The 21,092-nt window shown below is 40.0% G+C and overlaps 1 protein-coding gene across 4 annotated transcripts in view; it reads right to left on the bottom strand.

Moving 5' to 3' along the window:
* The window catches only part of LOC135714613 (WD repeat-containing protein 20), a 125,606-nt gene that overhangs the window by 39,572 nt on the left and 64,942 nt on the right, over positions 1–21,092 (bottom strand). The window contains exons 2-6 of one of the 4 annotated variants that reach the window (XM_065237994.1): positions 20,344–20,526; positions 18,711–19,549; positions 17,713–18,655; positions 7,572–7,664; positions 4,645–7,022 (exon numbers count right to left, since the gene is read on the bottom strand). In XM_065237994.1, the coding sequence (XP_065094066.1) occupies positions 7,608–7,664; positions 17,713–18,655; positions 18,711–19,549; positions 20,344–20,526 (2,022 nt within the window). In that variant the 3' untranslated portion in view covers positions 4,645–7,022; positions 7,572–7,607. The other 3 variants (XM_065237996.1, XM_065237993.1, XM_065237992.1) reach the window with 3 other exon arrangements.

Here is a 21,092-nt window from a genome sequence, read left to right as displayed (position 1 = left end):
TGGTTCCAATCTAAACAAGAGTAACAGAAGCATGACTGTCGCTATTCCCGGCCACGCCCATCTTTACCATAACTAGGGATAGGGAAGGAAATGTTGATGTAGTACTTACTTAACGAGAGGCCACCGACTTAGCGACACCCTCATAAGTGCTACGGATTTGGAGGGTTGGGTAGGGTATTCGGTTAGGATTCACTTTAAGTTGGCGATGCAACCAAAAGTATGTATTGTTTATTTGTTGTTTATTTAATCTCTCGATAGCCGGCTATCGAAAGAACATATTAATTTTGTTTAGTGATAATGAATTTTAAGAGTCATGACGGAGAGCTTGGGATTAAACCCATGATTTTCTGCTCAGTAAGCAAAAACGATCCCTCCAGGGTCATCGAGCATCTCAGAACCATAACGCTTCGCGACAATACAGGACTACGTTTTCGCTTGATATGCAAATAGTTTCCGAGGTTAATGTTCAATATCAAATATACAAATGATGGTGGCGATTTATTGTGCTGTGGAAGAGCTTGGGGTTAAATCCATGATTTTCTGCTCAGTAAGCAAAATCGATCCCTCGAGGGTCATCTAGCATCTTATAATCCACAGCGCTTCGCGTCAAAGTACGAATATATCGATGAACTATCTATTATTTACGATAATTACATGAAATAAATAAAATATAAACTACAAACAAAACGTGACTGCTAAAATCTCAAAAAGATATTCTCACAAATATATTTCACGCCACTAGGAATCTCAAAACCATTAGACGTTATAATGATACTCTGCACATGTTAGACACAAGAAGAGGCCAGAAAGCAAGCGTCCGACACACAAAACCCGTCAAATCCACTTGCAGTCACAATCAACGATTCTACGAATCACGAGCGCTCACGAATCATAAAACCGCTGACAGCGAAACTCTGAAAGCGAAATTGACAGGCTCTATGCGTCAAACACCCGCCCTCCAATCTTCTCCCGCATCCAACACCACACATCTCCATTACATCCTGTTGTAGACAAAGTTTCAACGCTAATCATTGCTCCGAAGAATAGGAAGAATTGTTTGTCTGAAACTTTGTCTACAATAGGAACAAAATTTATGCACGCCCTCCCCATGGACATGGAGGTTGACGGTACTGAAGCAAAGGGTTATGTTTAATTTCTTTATATTTGCAACGATGATGATTTCCTATAGTGACACATATCACCTTCTTAATGCTTCAGTATGCCTCAAACGATTAATTCTTGGTTGTTAATAGAACTTCCTTGATGAAATCGGCTGCTTCATGCAGACTGAGCAATTCTGATTATAGTATCAGATTTGTTCTGTATACAGAGGAACTGGGAGGGCTGTACCGGCACGTACAGTATCAAAAACGAAGAACGATTGGATCAACATTTCAAACGCTTCCCTCATTCCACGTCCACGTCAAATTTCAGTGATGCGTTCATCCTGGTCTTGTATTTGCTTCCATACCTGTTCCATAATAAAAAATAACACAACTTTCACTGGTCACACTTTACACTGGTTTCACTTCTCTCAGCTTGCGGTTATGTGTAAAAAGCCGACCCACGATTTGACAGTCTGAATTTACCGAAGTTCGGTAAACGGATGTTTTACCGAATTCGGCGTTTACTACATTTTACAGATCGTATTGTATTTTTTTTACAATGTTCGGTAATTAAAAATTCAGATTACCGAAACTTCGTTTAAACTTTACCGAATATTGGTAAAATTATTTTTTTTACCAAAAATTCTGTAATATTCTGCATTTACAGATTTTTTTCCAGTAAAAAATTACCGAACACGCAAATCGTCGCTGAGTGTGTAATGTCGATAATGTTGAACTGCGATAGAGTAGTAATTGAAGGAAATGAGGTTCTTATGTGGATTGTAGGTAATTTAAAAATAGGTAAATCATGCAAGCACACACCTTTCACAATTCTTATCCTATTTACCATTTCGTCCAGTATAAATTGGCTGTCTCCAACCAACGTGATCCTTTCTGACTGCTTACTCTCTTCTTTTCTTGTTCCCGCTTTCTCGCTTTTTTTTCTTCCTATTGATCATTTGGTCGTGTTCTCATTTGTTCTCAGAAAGTTTATATTGGTTCATGAGAGGAAAGTAATAGAAAGAAATAGAACAAGTGAAGTGTTAGCCGCATGCGTTGGTTAAGGTTCAATTTACTTTAATGCTTTTTGGAAAATTACAAAAGCAGTTTTTTCCGACACATTATTTCAGATTGCAAAAAGCTCGCACTATTCGATTCCTTTTGATATTTTACACAAAATGACGCGAGCTTTTTGCAATCTAAAATAATGCGTCGGAAAAAACTGCTTTTGAATTTAAAAAAATGCATCAAAGTAAATTGAACCTTAATTGTTTGGGTGTTGTGTTCCCTATTTTATTTGCCTCTATTTCGCTCTTAGATCGCAACGTTTCACTCCCCTCCCTCCAAATTATTATGGATGAAAAAGAGAACCCATGTTTGGTAACCTCTTGCGAGCGCAATTCAAATGATATTAATAACAAACTAATCTAGAACTGAACTCAAACATATAAAATTTTCTAAGACTGATCATGATTAATATAGTATAAATAATGAGAATTGTATGAAGAAAAGACGATCCCAAAAGAAAATTCCATAACAATAAAACTATTACTCTGCGCTAATCTAAGTTATTTCAAAATGGGAATCCAAAAACAACATACTCAGAAACTATACCCGACCTCAACAAACATTACCAAAATCAGAACAGCTAAAATACTCGGTAAGATTTTGACATTTCTATTTAATTTTATAAGCTACTTTATATCGAGCTCTTTTCAATAATTGAAACATGTGAATAATGCAGAACAAGTTTAAAATTGTTCTAGAACCAAATTGGTTTTGAAAGGAAGGTCAAACTACCACTGAACAGCTCAGCCGCTTTGAACCCTTCAAGTATGAAAATTATGCTTTCCCTAAGCGGTCCCTCCGCGCTCTGCCTCTGTCAACCCAAAACCCTAAAACTGATTTAAAGATTATAATATAGACAGTATAAAATAACTTACCACCCACTTACTTATTTATTAACCCACTTACTTGATCACACTTCAGCATCAACCGGCAGTGCACTCTACACTTTAAGTTCCGTTTGCTTCACATTCATCTCAAATTTCATGCATTACCTATTGAGTGTTGATTAATCACAATACAAATTGTGACCGAGCGCTTTCATTCCGTTCCAAGGGGCAACGTCCATCGTCGTCGTACTCAAATACCTGGGAACCTCCAAAGGTGCACAGGGCTAACGTGAAAGACTTCTATTCTGGGCAGCTGCTTGACCTGGACCCAGGTCAAATTCCTATCGGCTTGCTTAATTTCCTTGTTGACGCTCCGCCGCCTTAGTATTTGCCTTTGCTGCGATGTTCTGGCGGATTTAATTAATAATCAAGCGTTTTTTTTTTTTTTTAAAGCTTTATTAAAGAGATTTTTAGCCTTAGGCTAGTTTATCTCTAGATAATCAAGCGCTTGCCTGCAGACTTAATTTCTATTGCTATCGGTTTCTGATGACATCTACATCTGAGATCCATTTGTGAGGCCACCAGCCACAAGTTATATACCGCAGGCAGCGGCTGATGAGACCTGCAGCTTTTGAGTGTTCTCCACTGGTGCTGCACAGATTCCACGTTTTAATCGAAGTTTCGAATTTTGGTACGTTGACCAATCTGATTTGATCTCCGCTTTTGTGTAAATGTCATATTATCACCGACCTTATTACCATCCCTTAGTGTGTGATATCTGGTGTACGCTCCTCTGTGTTTTCGTTACCAATGCAGTTAATTTGACACGTTTAATGCATTCCCGTATGCCTCAATATTATTCTTGCTGAACCACCTTCAAACTTACTATCCAGAGGCAGCGAACCACCTTAACACCTGAAATTATACAAAAACAAATTAAACATTAGCCCCAACACCCCCCCCCCCCCCTCTTCCTCGATTGCAACAGCTCCAAGCCATGCAACAGGATCATTTCGTGCCCCATAACGGCGCCGGTGGTGTAGTGGTAAGCGTGATTACCTCTCACCCCAGAAGGCCTGGGTTCAATCACAGTCGGCGCCGCCGGGATGTTCTGAGGCATAACATCTCTGATCACGCCTTCCTTCGGATGGGAAGTAAAGCCGTTGGTCCCCGGTTCATGAGTTGATGGGTCGATAGGTAGGGTCCAGGTGTGGGAGCTGCCTTCCTGGCACGTCGGTAGCATTGGTGCTCAGCACGGAAAACAAGATCGACGGAAAAAACAAAACAAAGGAAAAAAAAAAAAAAATCGTGCCCCTTGACAACTTGATCCAGTTGCTTCCAGGTTCATTGTTTTGGCGCCAGCCGGGAGAGACTTGGTCCTGTACCAAATGCTTTCCTTGTCTCCATTCCGCTCAGCTACTCGCAATTGATTGTGTTATTATTGGGCGGAATATTCCCCCTTATTCTGCGAATCACGTGACTCTCTGTCACCGGTGAGGTGACAATTGTCACCTCGTGTGAGGTGACTCTCCATGTAAATCAAATGGAGAGTCACCTCACACGAGGTGACTATTGTCACCTCACCGGTGAGAGAGAGTCACGTGACTCGCAGAATAAGGGGGATTACAATGTGAGACAATTCAATGCAGACGTCTTCCAAATTTGGCCGATCGGTTACCACCTGGCACCTCTTAGCAAGCACTATGCTACGAAGCGGACCGGAAGTTTCAATGAACAACCTCCCCCAACACTGTAATTACTTCTATGTTAGATGTATGATTCGTCGATGGGGGCGACACATCTAAATCTCAATTCTAGATGCTCAACAAATCTCACACTAGCGAATAAATCTTCGAAAAATCTTCTTACATTTCTCGCATCTACTTGCATCGCGAATCATCTTTTTACAGGAAATCTTCAAAATCGTGATATATCTTTTTTCTATCTACTCAGCGTACGCGCAGCTAGCCACAGCGAAACACAATATAATGCATATTATGCAAATGCAAAATAAAACATCGTCAATCCCCTTATTATTGGGCAGGGTCTGACGATGTGAATCTGATTTTGATCAGTGAATGGGCACCATATACTACATTCTCTCACTATGAACCTGCCATTTCTAGCCTATCTGAACTATTTAATAAATGGAAACCATAGCATGGGTTACACTCCCCCTAAGCGGGCCCTCTGCATCCAATCTCTGTCTTATCTCAAATACCAAATGCCAATGGTTTAAATGTATCAATATATAAATTGGAAATGACGTTCAATCAAATAAACCCATACCCCACTCACTTGGCCAGGCTTCACAATCGTCCAGTGGGCAGTGCGCTCTACACTCCAAGTTCCCTTTCTTTCAAATTCACCGCAAATTTGATATTTTACCCCTTTGAGTGTTGATTAATCACAATGAAACATTGACAGTGTTACCGTTTGTAACATTTGTTGATGTATTTTTGTATGTTTATCGTATTCTGCATGTCCATTTAAATTTGAATAATAATTGCCAATTTGATACCCCTAGTTTTAGTACACTATACAATACCACAGTTTACTACCAACTGCTGGAATAGGTGATGAGCCAACAAATTGAGTTCAGTGGAACATAGGAGAATGGCTACGAGAAGTACAGAGAAAGGGAACAGCGAGTAGCACGGAAACTTCTTCCGCCACTTGCCAAGTAAGCTCAAACAAGAGCAGTTACATAAGCTAAAACCCGTTAAAAGTTTATTGAAGAAGAGTAAGAGTGTCGTAGTAGCAGGAGTGGATAGAGAGAGAGAGAGAGAGAGTCAGGACCCGTTAGTTGCGAGGGTAGCTTTTGATGGAGAACTGGCCTCTCGATGATACCAAGGTTGGACTCGGTAAGATTAGGATTTGGGTTCCACCCCAAATGGTACCGAGCAGGTCTCCACACACCCGTGAAATCTAAGTCTGCCATCTCCAAGCCTGGAACCACAGACTCTCAGCATAGCCAACATTTGTTCGCCAGAGTCCGCCATTGTGCTAACCGACCGGCGTCGCCAGACGCTTTCACCGGTCAGGTATTACACCCCACACCCCCCACACACACCATGTTAAATTAGGGAAATAAATGGTAAAATTGTATTTCACCAGCTTCTTTTTACTACACCTTATCCGAGGTCTGATTTGCCGAGTAAAGTACACTAGCCGACCTTGAGACTCAGAAATAGTTCTCCAGCTCTGCTAGCCATTAAAAGAGGTTGTATAACCCACCCTCACTGGTAGGCCGTTGCTTTGCCAAGCCCGCCGAGGTGTTTGTCCTGGTAGCCCCCTAGGTACCCCACCCTAGCAGCAACAATTGGCGCCCAATTTAATCAAATTGAAAAGCTAATCAGATCTCAAAAAAGTACTTGGCATTATTTTTTTGAATACGGAGTGTAGGACAGATAAATTTAACAATTTACAACAACACATTGCTACTAACGATAACTATACCACATTTCCTGATATAACAGAACCTCTCAGAAGCGGCTTACTAGTGCGCGTACGTTTTCTGAAAAAAAGCATTTGAACAGTTTTTCGGTGGAGCAGTGAATTGTTGATCGAAAATAGAACAAGTAGTTAGTGATCGCTTTCTAAAATTTTGTAACGGGTCTTCAGTTCTTGCTTATTGGTAGAAACTTTCAGAAAAGGAGTGTGTGCAGTTTCCTTTCATTAGTGCGGAGGCAGAGTAAAACACGGTTTTGATTATTTTATTGATCGTTTTTGGAACAGCTCAAGATGGATCTCAAGACACAGTACCTTAGAATGGATGTGTCCCACTTGAGTATTGATGAAGTTGAGTATGAATTATTCATTCGGAAAATTTCATACAGTCTTACTGAGCACGAAAGCGTGAAGCGGCGTAGACTAAAGGATCAGTTGAAGCAGGAGAGCGACACGAACAGTTCATTGATTGTACGTTGTGGTTTCTGGTCTACGACCACAGAGGAACTGCGATTGATATTCTCTAAATTAATCACTATTGGCGCTTTGCTAGAGAATCCCAAACTTGGCGCTAGAAATAAGGAGAAGATGAAGACGAGATTAGTTCATTTCAGAGTGCGAATTTCTCGATTATACTCAGCCACGGACTCTCACAAGTTTGTGTCAGAAATAGCGAGGTTAGAAAAAGAAATTAACCAGATCTGCTTAAATTTTTTCCCGTTGTTAGCCCCGATTCCCGAAGAGGATAAGGTAGAAGATGAGATTTCAAAGGTTTTGGAAAATGTGAGGACAGAGATAGAAGATTTGAATCAGTCAGTTAAGGAAATCCCGAGCGAGTCAGAAGAGGCTCCGAGCACTGCTAGGCACAAGTTGATCACTGAGAAAGAGAAGGAACTGGAGACGTCTATAAAAAGGACAGAGGAAATTCTAGATAAATTATCAGAATATGAGAAAGGAGAGGTCGAAGACCTTCCAAATTTATTGAAGGCATTAAAAGATTTTGTCATTCAGTCTTCTGAGCAGGAAAAACAGCGTCGTCTAAAGGAGATTGAACTGAAACAGCAAAAGATTAAGGAGGACGAAAAACATTTACTCAACAAAATGAGGTTGGAAAAATTACTGGAAAACTTGAACCAGAACTTGAAGGTAGATTCGACTAAAAAGGATATTCCCGATGTGCCGTCACCGATAGATCCTGTCGAATCGAAGAAACCTGAAAAGAAAAAGAAACCAAAAAGCTCAAGCAAAAATACGAAAAATTCAGCGAGTGAGATAGCAAGCTCTTCTTCGGAAAGCTCTCATTGTCTCGTTCAGGTCATTCTCGAATTAGCCACAAGAGTAGGTCAGCGAAACCGAAGAAGAAATATAAAAGCTCAGAATCCGAGTTGGAGAGTGAGAGGCGTAAATCTAGAAGTAGTAGTAGTAGTAGTATGAGTAGTTCGTCGTCTACTTCGAGCTCCGATAGTTTCTCTGAACCTCGACAACATAGTAGAAAGAAGTCAGCTAAAATAAGGTCTAGGTCCACTCGACGTGTTCCTATTTCTGAATGGAAATTGAAATACGATGGCAGAGACAAGGGTAGAAAGCTTTCAGAGTTTTTCAAGGAGATCAAAATGAGAGCTCGTGCAGAAGATGTGAGTGATAAGGAACTTTTCCGCTCTGCAATTCACCTATTCTCAGGTCGAGCGAAAGACTGGTTTCTAGATGGTTATGAGAATAAAGAGTTTAGGAACTGGTACCAGTTGAAAAAAGAGTTGAAGAGGGAATTTTTACCTCCAGACTTGGATTTCCAATTAGAGATTCAAGCTACGAATCGTCGCCAGGGTCGAGGAGAGAAATTTGTGGATTACTTCCATGAAATGCAGAAGATTTACCACTCAATGACCAAACCCATTTCAGATCATCGAAAATTCGACATAATTTGGCGAAATATGCGCCACGAATATAAAAATGCGATGACCGGAGCAAACAAAAATCGGCTGAAAACCAGAAGTCACGGAATTCTCAGCTTAACGAGATCTCAGGGTTTAAAGAAAAGTCCAAGAAAGACCAATCTGGAAATATTGTTTCCACAAGAGTCTTTCAAAACTCCAAGTACAACAAATTTGGCAAAAATGAGAGTGAATCCGATAAACCACGTAAACCTGAAAAGGAGCAACCCAGAAGGCAGGAGAATGTCCCGCTCAATTCGATGGAAGGATCGAGTGGCGGAACTTTTAAAAACTTGGTGGAAACATATCGAAGACCTCCAATTGGAGTGTGTTCCAATTGCCGTAAACCTGGCCATCACTATGGTGAATGTCCGGACAAACGACAGAAGTTTTGTCGACTTTGTGATTTTAGTGACGTATTCACTAGTTTATGTCCGGTTTGTTCAAAAAACGTGGAGAATTCAGCTTGAGAGGGCAAGTTGAATCTCCATGTCCAAATCCCTCTGATACTGACGTTTCGCAAAACTTACGGCATAATGGGTTTGCTCCTTTCTCCGAAACTGATACTTATGAGGCACCAGAGGTGAGAGAGCTCTTCATTTATAACGCTGGAGACGCCCGACCTTTCGTAGAAATTGAAATAATGGGGAGAGATGTCATCGGTTTGCTCGACAGTGGAGCGCAATGCTCTGTATTAGGCAGGGGAGCCGAAAAGTTGCTAAAATCTCTTAAATTAAAAACAAACCCTTCTAATACATCTTTGATTAACGCCGCAGGTAGAAGCATCCCTGTTATTGGATGCGTAGATGTACCTGTGTGCTTCGACAATCGAGAGAAAATTATTCCCATGATTGTTGCTCCACAACTGAACCGACAATTAATCTTAGGAGCGGGAGATTTTTGGAAAGTGTTTAATATTCGTTCCACTATTCAAACCACAGTGGAAGTCGACGAGATTGACCAGTTAGAGGATGAACACAAACTTACAGATGAGCAAATCACTCAGATTGAATCTGTTAAACAATTATTTAAGGTCGCTGTGGATGGAGAGTATCTCGACACAACGCCTCTAATTTCTCACAAAATTGAGATCAAAGACGAGTTCAGGAACTCACCACCCATACGCATAAACCCATACCCAACATATCCCCAGATGCAATTAAAAATAAACATCGAGCTGGACAAACTGATCACTCAGCAAGTAGTGGAGAGGAGCCATAGCGACTGGTCATTGAGCACGGTACCTGTTATGAAACCGAACGGAGAGGTGAGACTTTGTTTAGATGCACGCCGTTTGAACGAGCGAACCCAACGAAATGCTTACCCTCTGCCGCACCAAGATCGCATACTAAGTCGATTGGGGGCGTGTAGGTATTTGTCGACAATCGATCTCACGAAAGCATTTCTTCAAATACCTCTCGAATCCAATTCGAGGAAGTACACGTCTTTTTCGGTGTTAGGTAGAGGGTTGTTTAATTTTACCCGGTTGCCGTTTGGTCTCATCAATAGCCCAGTCACTCTTTTTAGGATGATGGATCAAGTACTGGGGTACGGAGAGCTTGAACCGGAAGTTTTCGTTTACCTTGACGATATCGTCATCGTAAGCGAATCTTTCGAAGGGCATCTCAAAAGTCTGCGGGAAGTAGCACGTCGTCTGACAAATGCAAATCTTTCTGTTAACTTGCAAAAATCAAAATTCTGCCTCAATGAACTCCCGTATTTGGGTTATTTACTCACACCTGATAGTTTGAAACCCAATCCCGATCGGATTGAGGCGATCGTGAATTACGAGCGACCGACCTTACGCCGGTATCTGGGTATGGCAAATTATTACAGGCGATTTATTAGCAATTTCAGTGAGATTTCAGCTCCACTCACAAACTTACTCCGAAAAAAAACCCAAAACGATTGTGTGGAACGAACAAGCTGAGAAGGCTTTTCTCCGCATAAAAGAATGCCTGATATCTGCTCCTGTTCTGTGCAATCCAGACTTCACCCAATCGTTTCAAATTCAGAGCTACGCCAGTGATACCGCTATCGCGGCGATTCTAACTCAGCAGCATGATGAGGGCGAGAAAGTAGTCGCATACTTCTGTCAGAAGTTCACGCCCGCCCAACAGGCCTATGCAGCTTCTGAGAAAGAAGGTTTAGCGATTCTGTCCGCAATCGAAAAGTTTCGACCCTACATAGAAGAAACTCATTTCATTGTAGTTACCGATGCATCGGCACTCACGTACATAATGCGGGGTAAATGGCGAACTTCATCACGTCTCAGCCGATGGAGTATCGAGCTCCAGAGCTACGACCTCGAGAAGTCCAGAAGCACGTCCAGCAGTGTATGGTTTGCAAAGAAACAAAACCCTCGAATGTTTCGCAACACCCGGAAATGGGTAAACCCAGATTGGTAACAAAACCCTTTCAAATTTTGTCCATTGATTATATTCAATCATTGCTCCGAAGCAAATCGGGTAACGCACACCTGTTGGTCCTTTTAGATCTATTTTCGAAATGGACAGTGCTAGTGCCAGTCCGAAAAATTTCGACAAGCCTGACGACCAAAATCCTGGAGGAACAGTGGTTCCGAAGATTTTCGGTTCCAGAGATATTAATCTCGGCCAATGCGTCTAGCTTTGTCAGTCAGGAATTCAAGGCATTTCTTGAGATATACCAGGTGAAGCATTGGACCAATGCCCGTCACCACAGTCAAGCCAATCCTTTGGAGAGGCTTAACCGAAGTATCAATGCGTGCATTATAAACAATACTGTACACGCATCGACAGGCTTCACGCCGTACAAGATCGTATTCGGTCACTAAATTGTTTCCTCAGGTGATCAGCACCTCCGTGAAGTCGAAACTAGAGACTTGTCTCCTGATGAACGAGTTGAGCGAAAACAGGCCATTGATAGCAAAGTAGCCGACATTGTACCAAGTAGGTCAGCACGTCTACCGTCGAAATTTCACACAATCGTCCGCTGGAGATGCATACAATGCAAAGTTAGGTCCAACTTACGTTCCTTGCAGGATCGTTTCTCGTAGAGGCACGAATTCCTACGAGCTTGCCAATGAACAGGGAAAAATAGTAGGGATCTTCTCTGTTGCCGATTTAAAACCCGGTATTTTATAGTCGTAATTAGTCGTCAGTTCGTTAACCGTATGTCTTCGTCAGTTGGTCTATTTTGGATGGAGTCATATTTTTATTTGCCCGTAGTTAGCCGAAAAGTTACTTTGTCCAAGGTTCGTGAGTCAGTAAATTTTGTAATCGATCGCTAAAAGTAAACAAACCACAATTAGAGAAAATTAGATAGAGCTCAAGCTGAAGTGTTAGGTGTTTGTATAGATCTCTTTTGTTGTCCATAGTCGCTTTTGTTCCCCCCTACAGCTTTTGCTTCCAATAATGCGAGTAGCGTTCTCTTTGGGATGGATAGATCGTCCAAAGTTGAATAAAACTGCAAAATGCAATCTTCCAAATAGTTTGAGCTATACCGGTAAGGCTCCGCACTCGAAAAGGAGACGATAAACTGTAGGAATTAAACTCCATAACCAATTACAATAATCAATTTCCCAACAAAATCTCCAACAACACTAGCACAGTGTACCGCACGAAGCTATTTGAGTAACAAATGGCTATTGTGTAGCTTGAGAGACACTCTATCAACAAGCAATACCGAGATAGGAATAATAGTTCAATTTCTAGCAGTTTTAGTACAATACGCCCTCGAAAGGAATAGGGTAAAGCGCGTAAAATAGTACTTGTTCGATTGTCGGAACAAATTCACTATTTTGTCGAATTTCGCGTTCAAAATGCTAATTTTCACATTAGTCGAGTCAAGCACATAAAGGTCTCAAACCTGGGCTTAATTTGCTGAGGGAAAGTTTAAACGAAAATAAACTTTATCGTTGATAAAGATTTATTTTCTAGAGGGAGTATGGGGTAGTGTTACCGTTTGTAACATTTGTTGATGTATTTCTGTATGTTTATCGTATTCTGCATGTCCATTTAAATTTGAATAATAATTGCCAATTTGATACCCCTAGTTTTAGTACACTATACAATACCACAGTTTACTACCAACTGCTGGAATAGGTGATGAGCCAACAAACTGAGTTCAGTGGAACATAGGAGAATGGCTACGAGAAGTACAGAGAAAGGGAACGGTGAGTAGCACGGAAACTTCTTCCGCCACTTGCCAAGTAAACTCAAACAAGAGCAGTTACATAAGCTAAAACCCGTTAAAAGTTTATTGAAGAAGAGTAAGAGTGTCGTAGTAGCAGGAGTGGATAGAGAGAGAGAGAGTCAGGACCCGTTAGTTGTGAGGGTAGATTTTGATGGAGAACTGGCCTCTCGATGATACCAAGGTTGGACTCAGTAAGATTAGGATTTGGGTTCCACCCCAAATGGTACCGAGCAGGTCTCCACACACCCGTGAAATCTAAGTCTGCCATCTCCAAGCCTGGAACCACAGACTCTCAGCATAGCCAACATTTGTTCGCCAGAGTCCGCCATTGTGCTAACCGACCGGCGTCGCCAGACGCTTTCACCGAGTCGTCATCAGCCTCACTGTTTCCCGCCATTAAGTTAGCCACCGTCATCGAGACCACCACCACCAGCACCATCACCCCAGTAAATTCCAGCAGCCACCGGCCGGTCAGGTATTACACCCCCCCCCCCCCCACACACACACACCATGTTAAATTAGGGAAATAAATGGTAAAATTGTATTTCACCAGCTTCTGTTTACTACACCTTATTCGAGGTCTGATTTGCCGAGTAAAGTACACCAGCCGACCTTGAGACTCAGAAATAGTTCTCCAGCTCTGCTAGCCATTAAAAGAGGTTGTTGTATAATGTGTTTGTCCTGGTAGCCCCCTAGGTACCCCACCCTAGCAGCAACAACAGAGCACGGACTTGAGGTTACTAGAGTTAAAATAATCTAGGTCCTATTTAGGATTATACCTGAAAAATTCAAATCTGTTAACATTTAAAAAATATTAATTGAAAATAGTCGAAAATGATCGAGTGCGTCAAATTAGGAACCGCGTCAAATATGGTGCCTTCACGGTATACCTGCCCTAGTTTCACCGGAATTTTATGATCTCTGTCCACTACTCACCTTTACAGTTGAAATTGAACTACAGTCGCAGTTACAGTTGAACGTGGCTTGCATCTTGATTTGACGGCTTGACGTCATTTACAGGAGTGCGGTAAACGAGTTTGTAATTTGCTGTATGTTCGGTATTTATTTTATCGACTTCGGCGTTTGCTTCATTTTACAGTTTTTTTTTCTGTAATTGGTTTTACATAGTTCGTTGATTTAATAATCACATTACCGTACATTCGTTAAAATTTCTAACAAGGAAAACGTAGCTGAGTGTGTAGTACACTACACACTCAGTTTGTTTTGATTAGCTATGAAAGTTTCAGAAGAAATGAGGGGTTCATGGATTTTCCTATGTTTCGAGGGGTGCTTCGACTAGATTGGTTCCGAAGAGAGTACCAGAGCTGAGCCAAAAAGTTGAGCACGTTTTTTCGGGATCTTCTGGTCTTAGAGTTATCTCCATGTTTTTACTTTTTGGCTCAGCTCTGGTACTCTCTTCGATCCGAATAAGTCCTTTAGCTGGTGCATTTTGGACACTTAAAAACTTTTTCAATAATTTATTAGTGCTGTATTTGGTTGTTTGAAAAAAAAAATAGGATCGAAAGAGTTTTTAAGATTACCGCGAGTGAACAAACCGGGTTTTTTTCTTCCTTCGCCGCCGCCGTGAAACGTTGCGAAAAAGGAGATCTCCGCTGAATTTTCTAATGTACGCTGTTGAATCGTGTCCGTTTGGGTTTAGTTACAAGTGCATAACGATCCGGAAGCCGGAAGTTACAAAATAAGTCCAGGAGGTAACGGTGATATCCAGTGGAAGTAGGTTAAAATCGAACGAGCAAATCTTCTGCTGCTGCCTGCAAGCCAAAATGGGCGCGTATCTATCGGAACCACTCACAACGAAGGATTCGAACGAGGAGGCAATTGATTTGCTTACTTGCGGTTCCAGCTCGATATTGTTTACACATTACAAATATTTACACATTACACACAACTACACATAGTAACTCGAAGCGTTTGGTACGGTATGTCCACGCATCCTTCTACCCCTGTAGATTCAAGAAATGTTTCCATTAATTTCCAAAAATCATCTTTGCGGCAAATACAAAGCAGTAGGCCTGGCCGTATTGATGTTTATATCATATCTCAGATATGCTGTAAACATCAATTACACAAGAAAAATTATTAGACCTCATCTAACCTAATCATTTTCCAAGATGCTAGTACTCTCTTCGATCCCAAGCTAACCGATGCACCCTTCGAAACATAGGAAAATCAACGTTATTATCTGTCAAACTTTCATAGCGAATCATAACAAAAATATTGTGGTACTAGAATTGCGATTAGAATGGGTTACGTTCATCAATGTACTGGGACCGATAGGCTAGTCCAGTGTGAGCCAATTTAAAATCTTAGTTTCCACCGTTTCAACTCAGATGAACTCAAATTAAAGTTCATTTTCTGTTAATCATTGTTAAGTACGGTAATTTGAAAGTTACATTTTTATAAATTGTATTGCATAAAAGAACTAACGAAGAATATATCAATATATTTCTTTTAACAAAAGACGCTGCGATTCAAAGTAGAAAAGAATTAAATTTTCAGTCAAAAGCACTCAACCGTCATGTTTTCCCCGTAGGGCACTTTTAACTTATTTTCCGATGAAAGCAACCTGCGCTGCCGTCGATGCTGTCCTTTTTGTGTGCTCTATCGCCTTCGTTCGTGCTCCATTATTGCATTCGATTGATCGTTAGGTAATTTTCACTCAATGGATTATTGATCAAGATTACTCAAAATTTAGTTTTCTTCATTAACTTAATTTTACTTAGCCCCACGGAAGTCACATGTTGAGTGAAAGTGAACTCCATTTTGGGTACTTTTTTCTTACTGTTCACATTTTAGTTTACCAGAACGTTCTTCAACAACATGTGAAAAAGCAAACGTAAACAGTGGTCGTAAATACGAAATACTGTAGAGATTGGGTAGAGAATTAATGTTACATATATTTTTCAGTCACTGCCGGATTTGGAAAACACTATATCCTTCGGTGACGAAGAGGAACAACTTCTTCTTCTGCAGTGGGAGTCGGCATTTCATATCTGTCAAAAGTATGTTTACCCAGATCTGGGTAAATGCATGTTTTCCCATTTTTGAATAGGTTCAGTTTTGACCGAACTGGGTGACTCTACCCAATTTTGATTCGTTTTCAAATAGGGTGTGGGCTTTTAACGCTTGTGTAGTGTTGTAGCTCTCAACTTAAAACAAGGATCTCAGATTAAATATTATTCGTATTAGATTAAACTTTTTACCCTTCTTACAAAGAAGGGTATAGATATCACTTGAAAAACCGACTATCGATCCGAGGCCCGGAGGGCCGAGTGTCATGTACCATTCGACTCAGCTCGACGAGATCGGAACATGTCTGTGTGTGTGTGTGTGTGTGTGTGTGTGTGTGTGTGTGTGTGTGTGTGTGTGTGTGTGTGTGTGTGTGTGTGTGTGTGTATGTGTGTATGTGTGTATGTGTGTATGTGTGTATGTGTGTGTGTATGTAACGAAATGAATGCGCTCACGTTTCTCAGCAACCGCTCAACCGATTTGGACAAACTCGGCGCTAAATGATAGGCTTGGGGTCCCATTGAACGCTATTGAACGGTTTTGGAATCGGTGAACCGGTTCCGGAGATATGGCCGGAATAGGATCCGGTGAATATGGGCCTTCACGCTGGATTTAAAGGAAAACGTATCAAAACCATCATGCGACACATCAAATTACTACAGAATTCAAAAATAAGATCAATGCAAGTCGTGTTAAGTGTTCCAGACCACATTGGACACACTTGGACATGTTCCGGGTACCCCGGGGAAGTTGCTTGAATATGAATTGAATTAAAACCCATTAAATCACATTAAAATACGATGATAAGGTGATTGGTAGCCTCACCAAATAGACTACACCCGGATATATTCCGGGTACCCCCAGGCAGTGGCGTAGCGTCACTGGATGACACGGGGGTGGGGGGCTTCGTCACTGATAATGACAATAAAATAAATAAACTTGAATAAGTAAGAAGGGTCTGATCACACCATAGGTGGATAAATTCGGGTTTTTTATTTTTCTATTACATATCATATTGTTTTGCCATAACCTCCAGTTTGATTCAAAATTTTAATATAATTTAAAACAGGTAATTTTTCACAATACTATAATTTTACTCAACTGTGAGTTGTTTTTGATAACCTTGTTGAAATTGAGATGTACTGCTAAGCGCTCAATTTACAGTGTTCTAGTCATCTTTTGTGTCACTGGTGCCGATAGAGTCGGGAAAAATTGTGTCTTAATTTATAATATTGCCGATAGCATATCTTTTAGTGGAAGTGGTTAGTTATATTTAATACAGTTGTTTGCGCTAGTGCACAAAAGCCACTGAAAAATAATCAAATGACACAATGATATTTAAATCCTGGTTTAACCCTCTTCTTCCCATGATGATTATCAAACATTCAACTTTTTTTTCTCCGTATGCTCATTATTCTTGTCCTATGTATTTTTGAGATCTCAACTAAGGAACTATTGAAAAAAAAAAAACAATTATAACCATTGTATCCGAAAATTTTAGATTATGGGACTTCTTTGGTTCTAGCACCTTTTTTTTCAGAAACACTATTACAACGACAAAAACAACCTTCTGGGAAAGAAAAGGTTTTAAACAAATAGGATCTGCAGAGACCATGTATTCTTCCAACTATAGGCAAATATGGAAACCTTGTGGTGTCCGTTCATCGCTCAACATTAAGTTCGCATCGTTAATATAATTGCGCAAGCTTGAATGTTCTTAAAATTAGTGGAAATATATATTTTTTATTAAATTTATATCTTTTCTGTCATTTTCTGTTCATTTGATGGCGTTATTGAGCATCATATGGTTTGAAAAATATACATATTGGGAAAGTAGATTTTGATTTCGCTTTCGTTCGTCGTAATGCATATTTTAATTTTATTTTTGGAGTGAGCGGTGATTGTTGGATCTCTATTCATCGCTCATATAATTGAAACAAACATTTTTTTTTAAACAATAACAATGTAGATGGTTAAATATGATCAGCAGGCATGTTAAACATGAATTAGTCGGTTATTATACACATTTTTAGAACTCATTTTTGGAACTTTTTCAACAAATTTTGAAAAGAAATGAGCGGTGAACGGGTACGACACAGTATATTATGATGGTTTAATACTCACTATGTAACCAGGCCTTGCCCATGTGTACACAAATCCATCCTGGCACGCTGTGAGAAAGCAATCTTCCCGAAATATTAATGCCGTTAATCGCTCGTGTGCTATCTTTTTACACACCAACGGTTCTAATACTGGACAATCATCGAATCGTGGGCACGCAGGAGTTCCTATCAATTTCATTGGATCATAAGATGAGATAATGCTAGTAACACTGCCGCCTGTTCCGTTAGCATCATTGCGTTTATTTTTCGTTAGCGATGATGTCATAATTGAGGTTATTGTGTTGGAAATACTAGCACCACCTCCACTGCTTGACGATGATGTTGAAATAGGTTGATCAACAAGGTTGACTTGATGGTTGATACTCGGAGCGTTAGAATGTTGGAAATTATTGTTATTTGAACTACTGTGAATGTTATTGCTGTTGTTTGATTTGCCTGCAAGCGATATGATGCTTCTTTTGCTGCTTTTGCCTACTTTTTCACACTTTTCACTGTTATTGCTACAATTGTTACCAGCGTTTCCGAATCCCATATTTGAAAACCGCTGAGTTATTGAATTAAATGTTGAATGATTATGCTGATGATTTGTTTCAAACTTCAATGTTTTGTCACTATCTTTGTCCTTCTTATTCGACGATCCGACTGAAGATGTACCACCAGAATTAACAACACTGTTGCCTTTGGTTATATGATTCTTCGAATATTTGCCTTCGACGCTGGCTGTGGAACATTTTCCACTGCTATTGTTGCTATTACTATCATCACAATTTATAGCAGTATTTATATTATCACTAGTTAAAGTCAAATATTTAACGGTAAAATTTGAGTTATCCATAGTATCATTTTCGTTCGTTGAAGCCACTTTAGCTATTGATTTAGCATAATCCTTGTGAGATACCGTGGGTTGTCCACTATTACTATTATTTGCACTTTTTGAAAATTCACTGAAAAGAAAAAAAAACATTAAAGATCATACCAAACTAGATGAACACAGCATACCTTTTTGTATTATAAGAAGTGGGATCCGCTGAGCTCAGATTACGACTTAAACGGCCTATTGATTGTCGCAGGACATCTTCGGTAATGTCCCACAAACATAGTTGAGTATCCTGGCTCACTGAACCCAGACGATAACAAGTGGCAAGCTTATCCGATGTAGATACACTATTTCTACATACCGGAGGACGATGCCCAGCAGTCGCAATTGATTCACTACCAACATGGTTGGTGTAGTCATAGCAGTTGTCATAACCATCGTTTATCGGGTTTTCATCGTCGCTGAAATCGCCACCATTCCAATTTGAATAAGACGTCGTATACGGGTCAAACGCAACTACTGATACCCATGAACGATGACCTTGGCCTCTAGCAACAACACGTTGTTCGTGTAAGGAATATACTGTTACAAGATCGTCTTCTCCTCCAACAACAACATATTTTCCATCTGGACTCCAGCATACGCACAGAAATCCTCCAAAATATGATCGCGCTATTCCAATTAACTCCATGTTACTGTATTGGAAGACTCTGAGAAATCCATCCTGGGACACAATTGCTAAGTGTTGACCACAAGGTGAAAAGCAGAACTCATTAATGCTGGCATTTTCTTGCTGTCCAAAGCACCATTTATACAAGGGATTGCGAGTAGATTTAGATTTGCACGCTAGAATAATGTAACCATCACCACACTTATAGGGCTGATAGCTTGGCGTAGTTGGTGTACATGGCAGTTCTTCGTTATAAGCGTACAAGCAACCACTGCTATGTGATGCCAGGAATTGGTTTTCAGAACCTGGAATCCATTTCAAACAGGTAACTTTCGTCTTATCAATTAATCTCTGTGGAAGAAAAACAATTGTTCAGTTTATATTCCAATTTTCTTTTATAGTTAGTTAAGGTAAAAGCGCCATCATTTTGCGATTTTGGAAAGGTTTGAACATCGCAATCAACTAAAATATGATATTTTTTTTGTGATGGCATGTGTTGTTCTTAAACTGGATTTCAAATACAAATTAAGGTACACTGAAGTCGCTTTCTACGCCGTTCTTTTGGATTTAAACGTTTTTTAACATAAAAACAGACTCCAGTGTACTTTGTATAAAACAACTCGGATAGTATTGTCGCTACATTTGAAAACTGGAAAAATTAAGTAGCGAAAATCAACTTTACTCTCGTTATATAGTGTCGGAAGAGTTGCGCTATTATCGATCAATAATTTGCCATAATTACTTAAGATTATGACCGGACCCGAAAGTTGAATTAATCTACTGGATTCTACGATCCCACTGTGCCACCCATCAATATCACATTTCTTCCCTCCCACGTTTTTAATGTAAAACTTAATCGTGTTTTTACAATATATAAGCATAGTGCAAGGGTCCTAAAGTACAATAAAATAAAACTTCTATTCAGTTAAAATTGTTTGCCATTTAATCTATTAATCGCGAAACTACGGCGCTTTTTTGATACGAAAACATAGTTAAAACGCATCAGGGATATTTACATAATACATCCGAACATTTATAATATCTTAGAAATACATACCAGGGTATTTTTAAGTGTAATTGATTTAACGCAATTATGAGCGATATACATATATGTGAATGCCCCTATTATTTGGACATATTTTTACCTCTTCGTTGTATAATTTTCCTTGTTCTCTTCGTCCAGGATAAACCAATTGAATCTGACCCGTGCTAAAACCCACGAGGAGTGGTGCACCTTCACACGTAGCTGCAGTTGCGTTGAAATCGTGACAACTTGGATTGGTGCCTTTGTACAGTTTTTTGTCGATTGGTTTACTCAAATCTGAAGCCTAGAATCGAAAAAAGATATTTGTGATTTATTTCTTTAAGACATACTAGCGACAGACCACTATAACATATTTGAGAAAAACTTTACTACGTGTTTTCTAATTTGAATAAACGGGACTCAAATATGAGTCAGATTCAGCGGCCGTGTATAAAGCTAGCTGAGTTACCCCGGCTTTGCTCGAGAAAATTTGTTTCAATATTATGATAACTCACAACTCACTTACTCAATCACGTGTGTGGATTCCGTGTGTGACGCATTTCGCGTCAAATCGTATTCGGAGTTGGCAGCACCCTCTCAGATTTCAATGAAACTTTCTGGGTGTGTGGACCTTGACTAAATATGCCACTTTGCATACTTAGTTTTTCCAAACTTTATCTAGACTAACATTTGAGAAGGGCCAAACTGTTTCTGCAGATTTTTTCAAAAAAAAAAAAATATTATGGAAAAATGACAACTCCTACAAAAATGTGTTGTATGGATGACTTTTAGGAAATTGTCCAAGTTATCGAAAAAAAAAATACTGGAAAAAATTTCATTTGAGACCTACACTGAAAAAATCGATTTTTA

The sequence above is a fragment of the Ochlerotatus camptorhynchus genome, unplaced genomic scaffold (genome assembly GCF_037179485.1).
Source record: "Ochlerotatus camptorhynchus isolate MF236.1 unplaced genomic scaffold, CSIRO-AGI_Acam_v1.1 ptg000675l, whole genome shotgun sequence".
Lineage (NCBI taxonomy): Eukaryota > Metazoa > Arthropoda > Insecta > Diptera > Culicidae > Ochlerotatus > Ochlerotatus camptorhynchus.
Note: the sequence above shows the minus strand (reverse complement) of the source record. Positions and strands in the feature narration are given on the sequence as shown.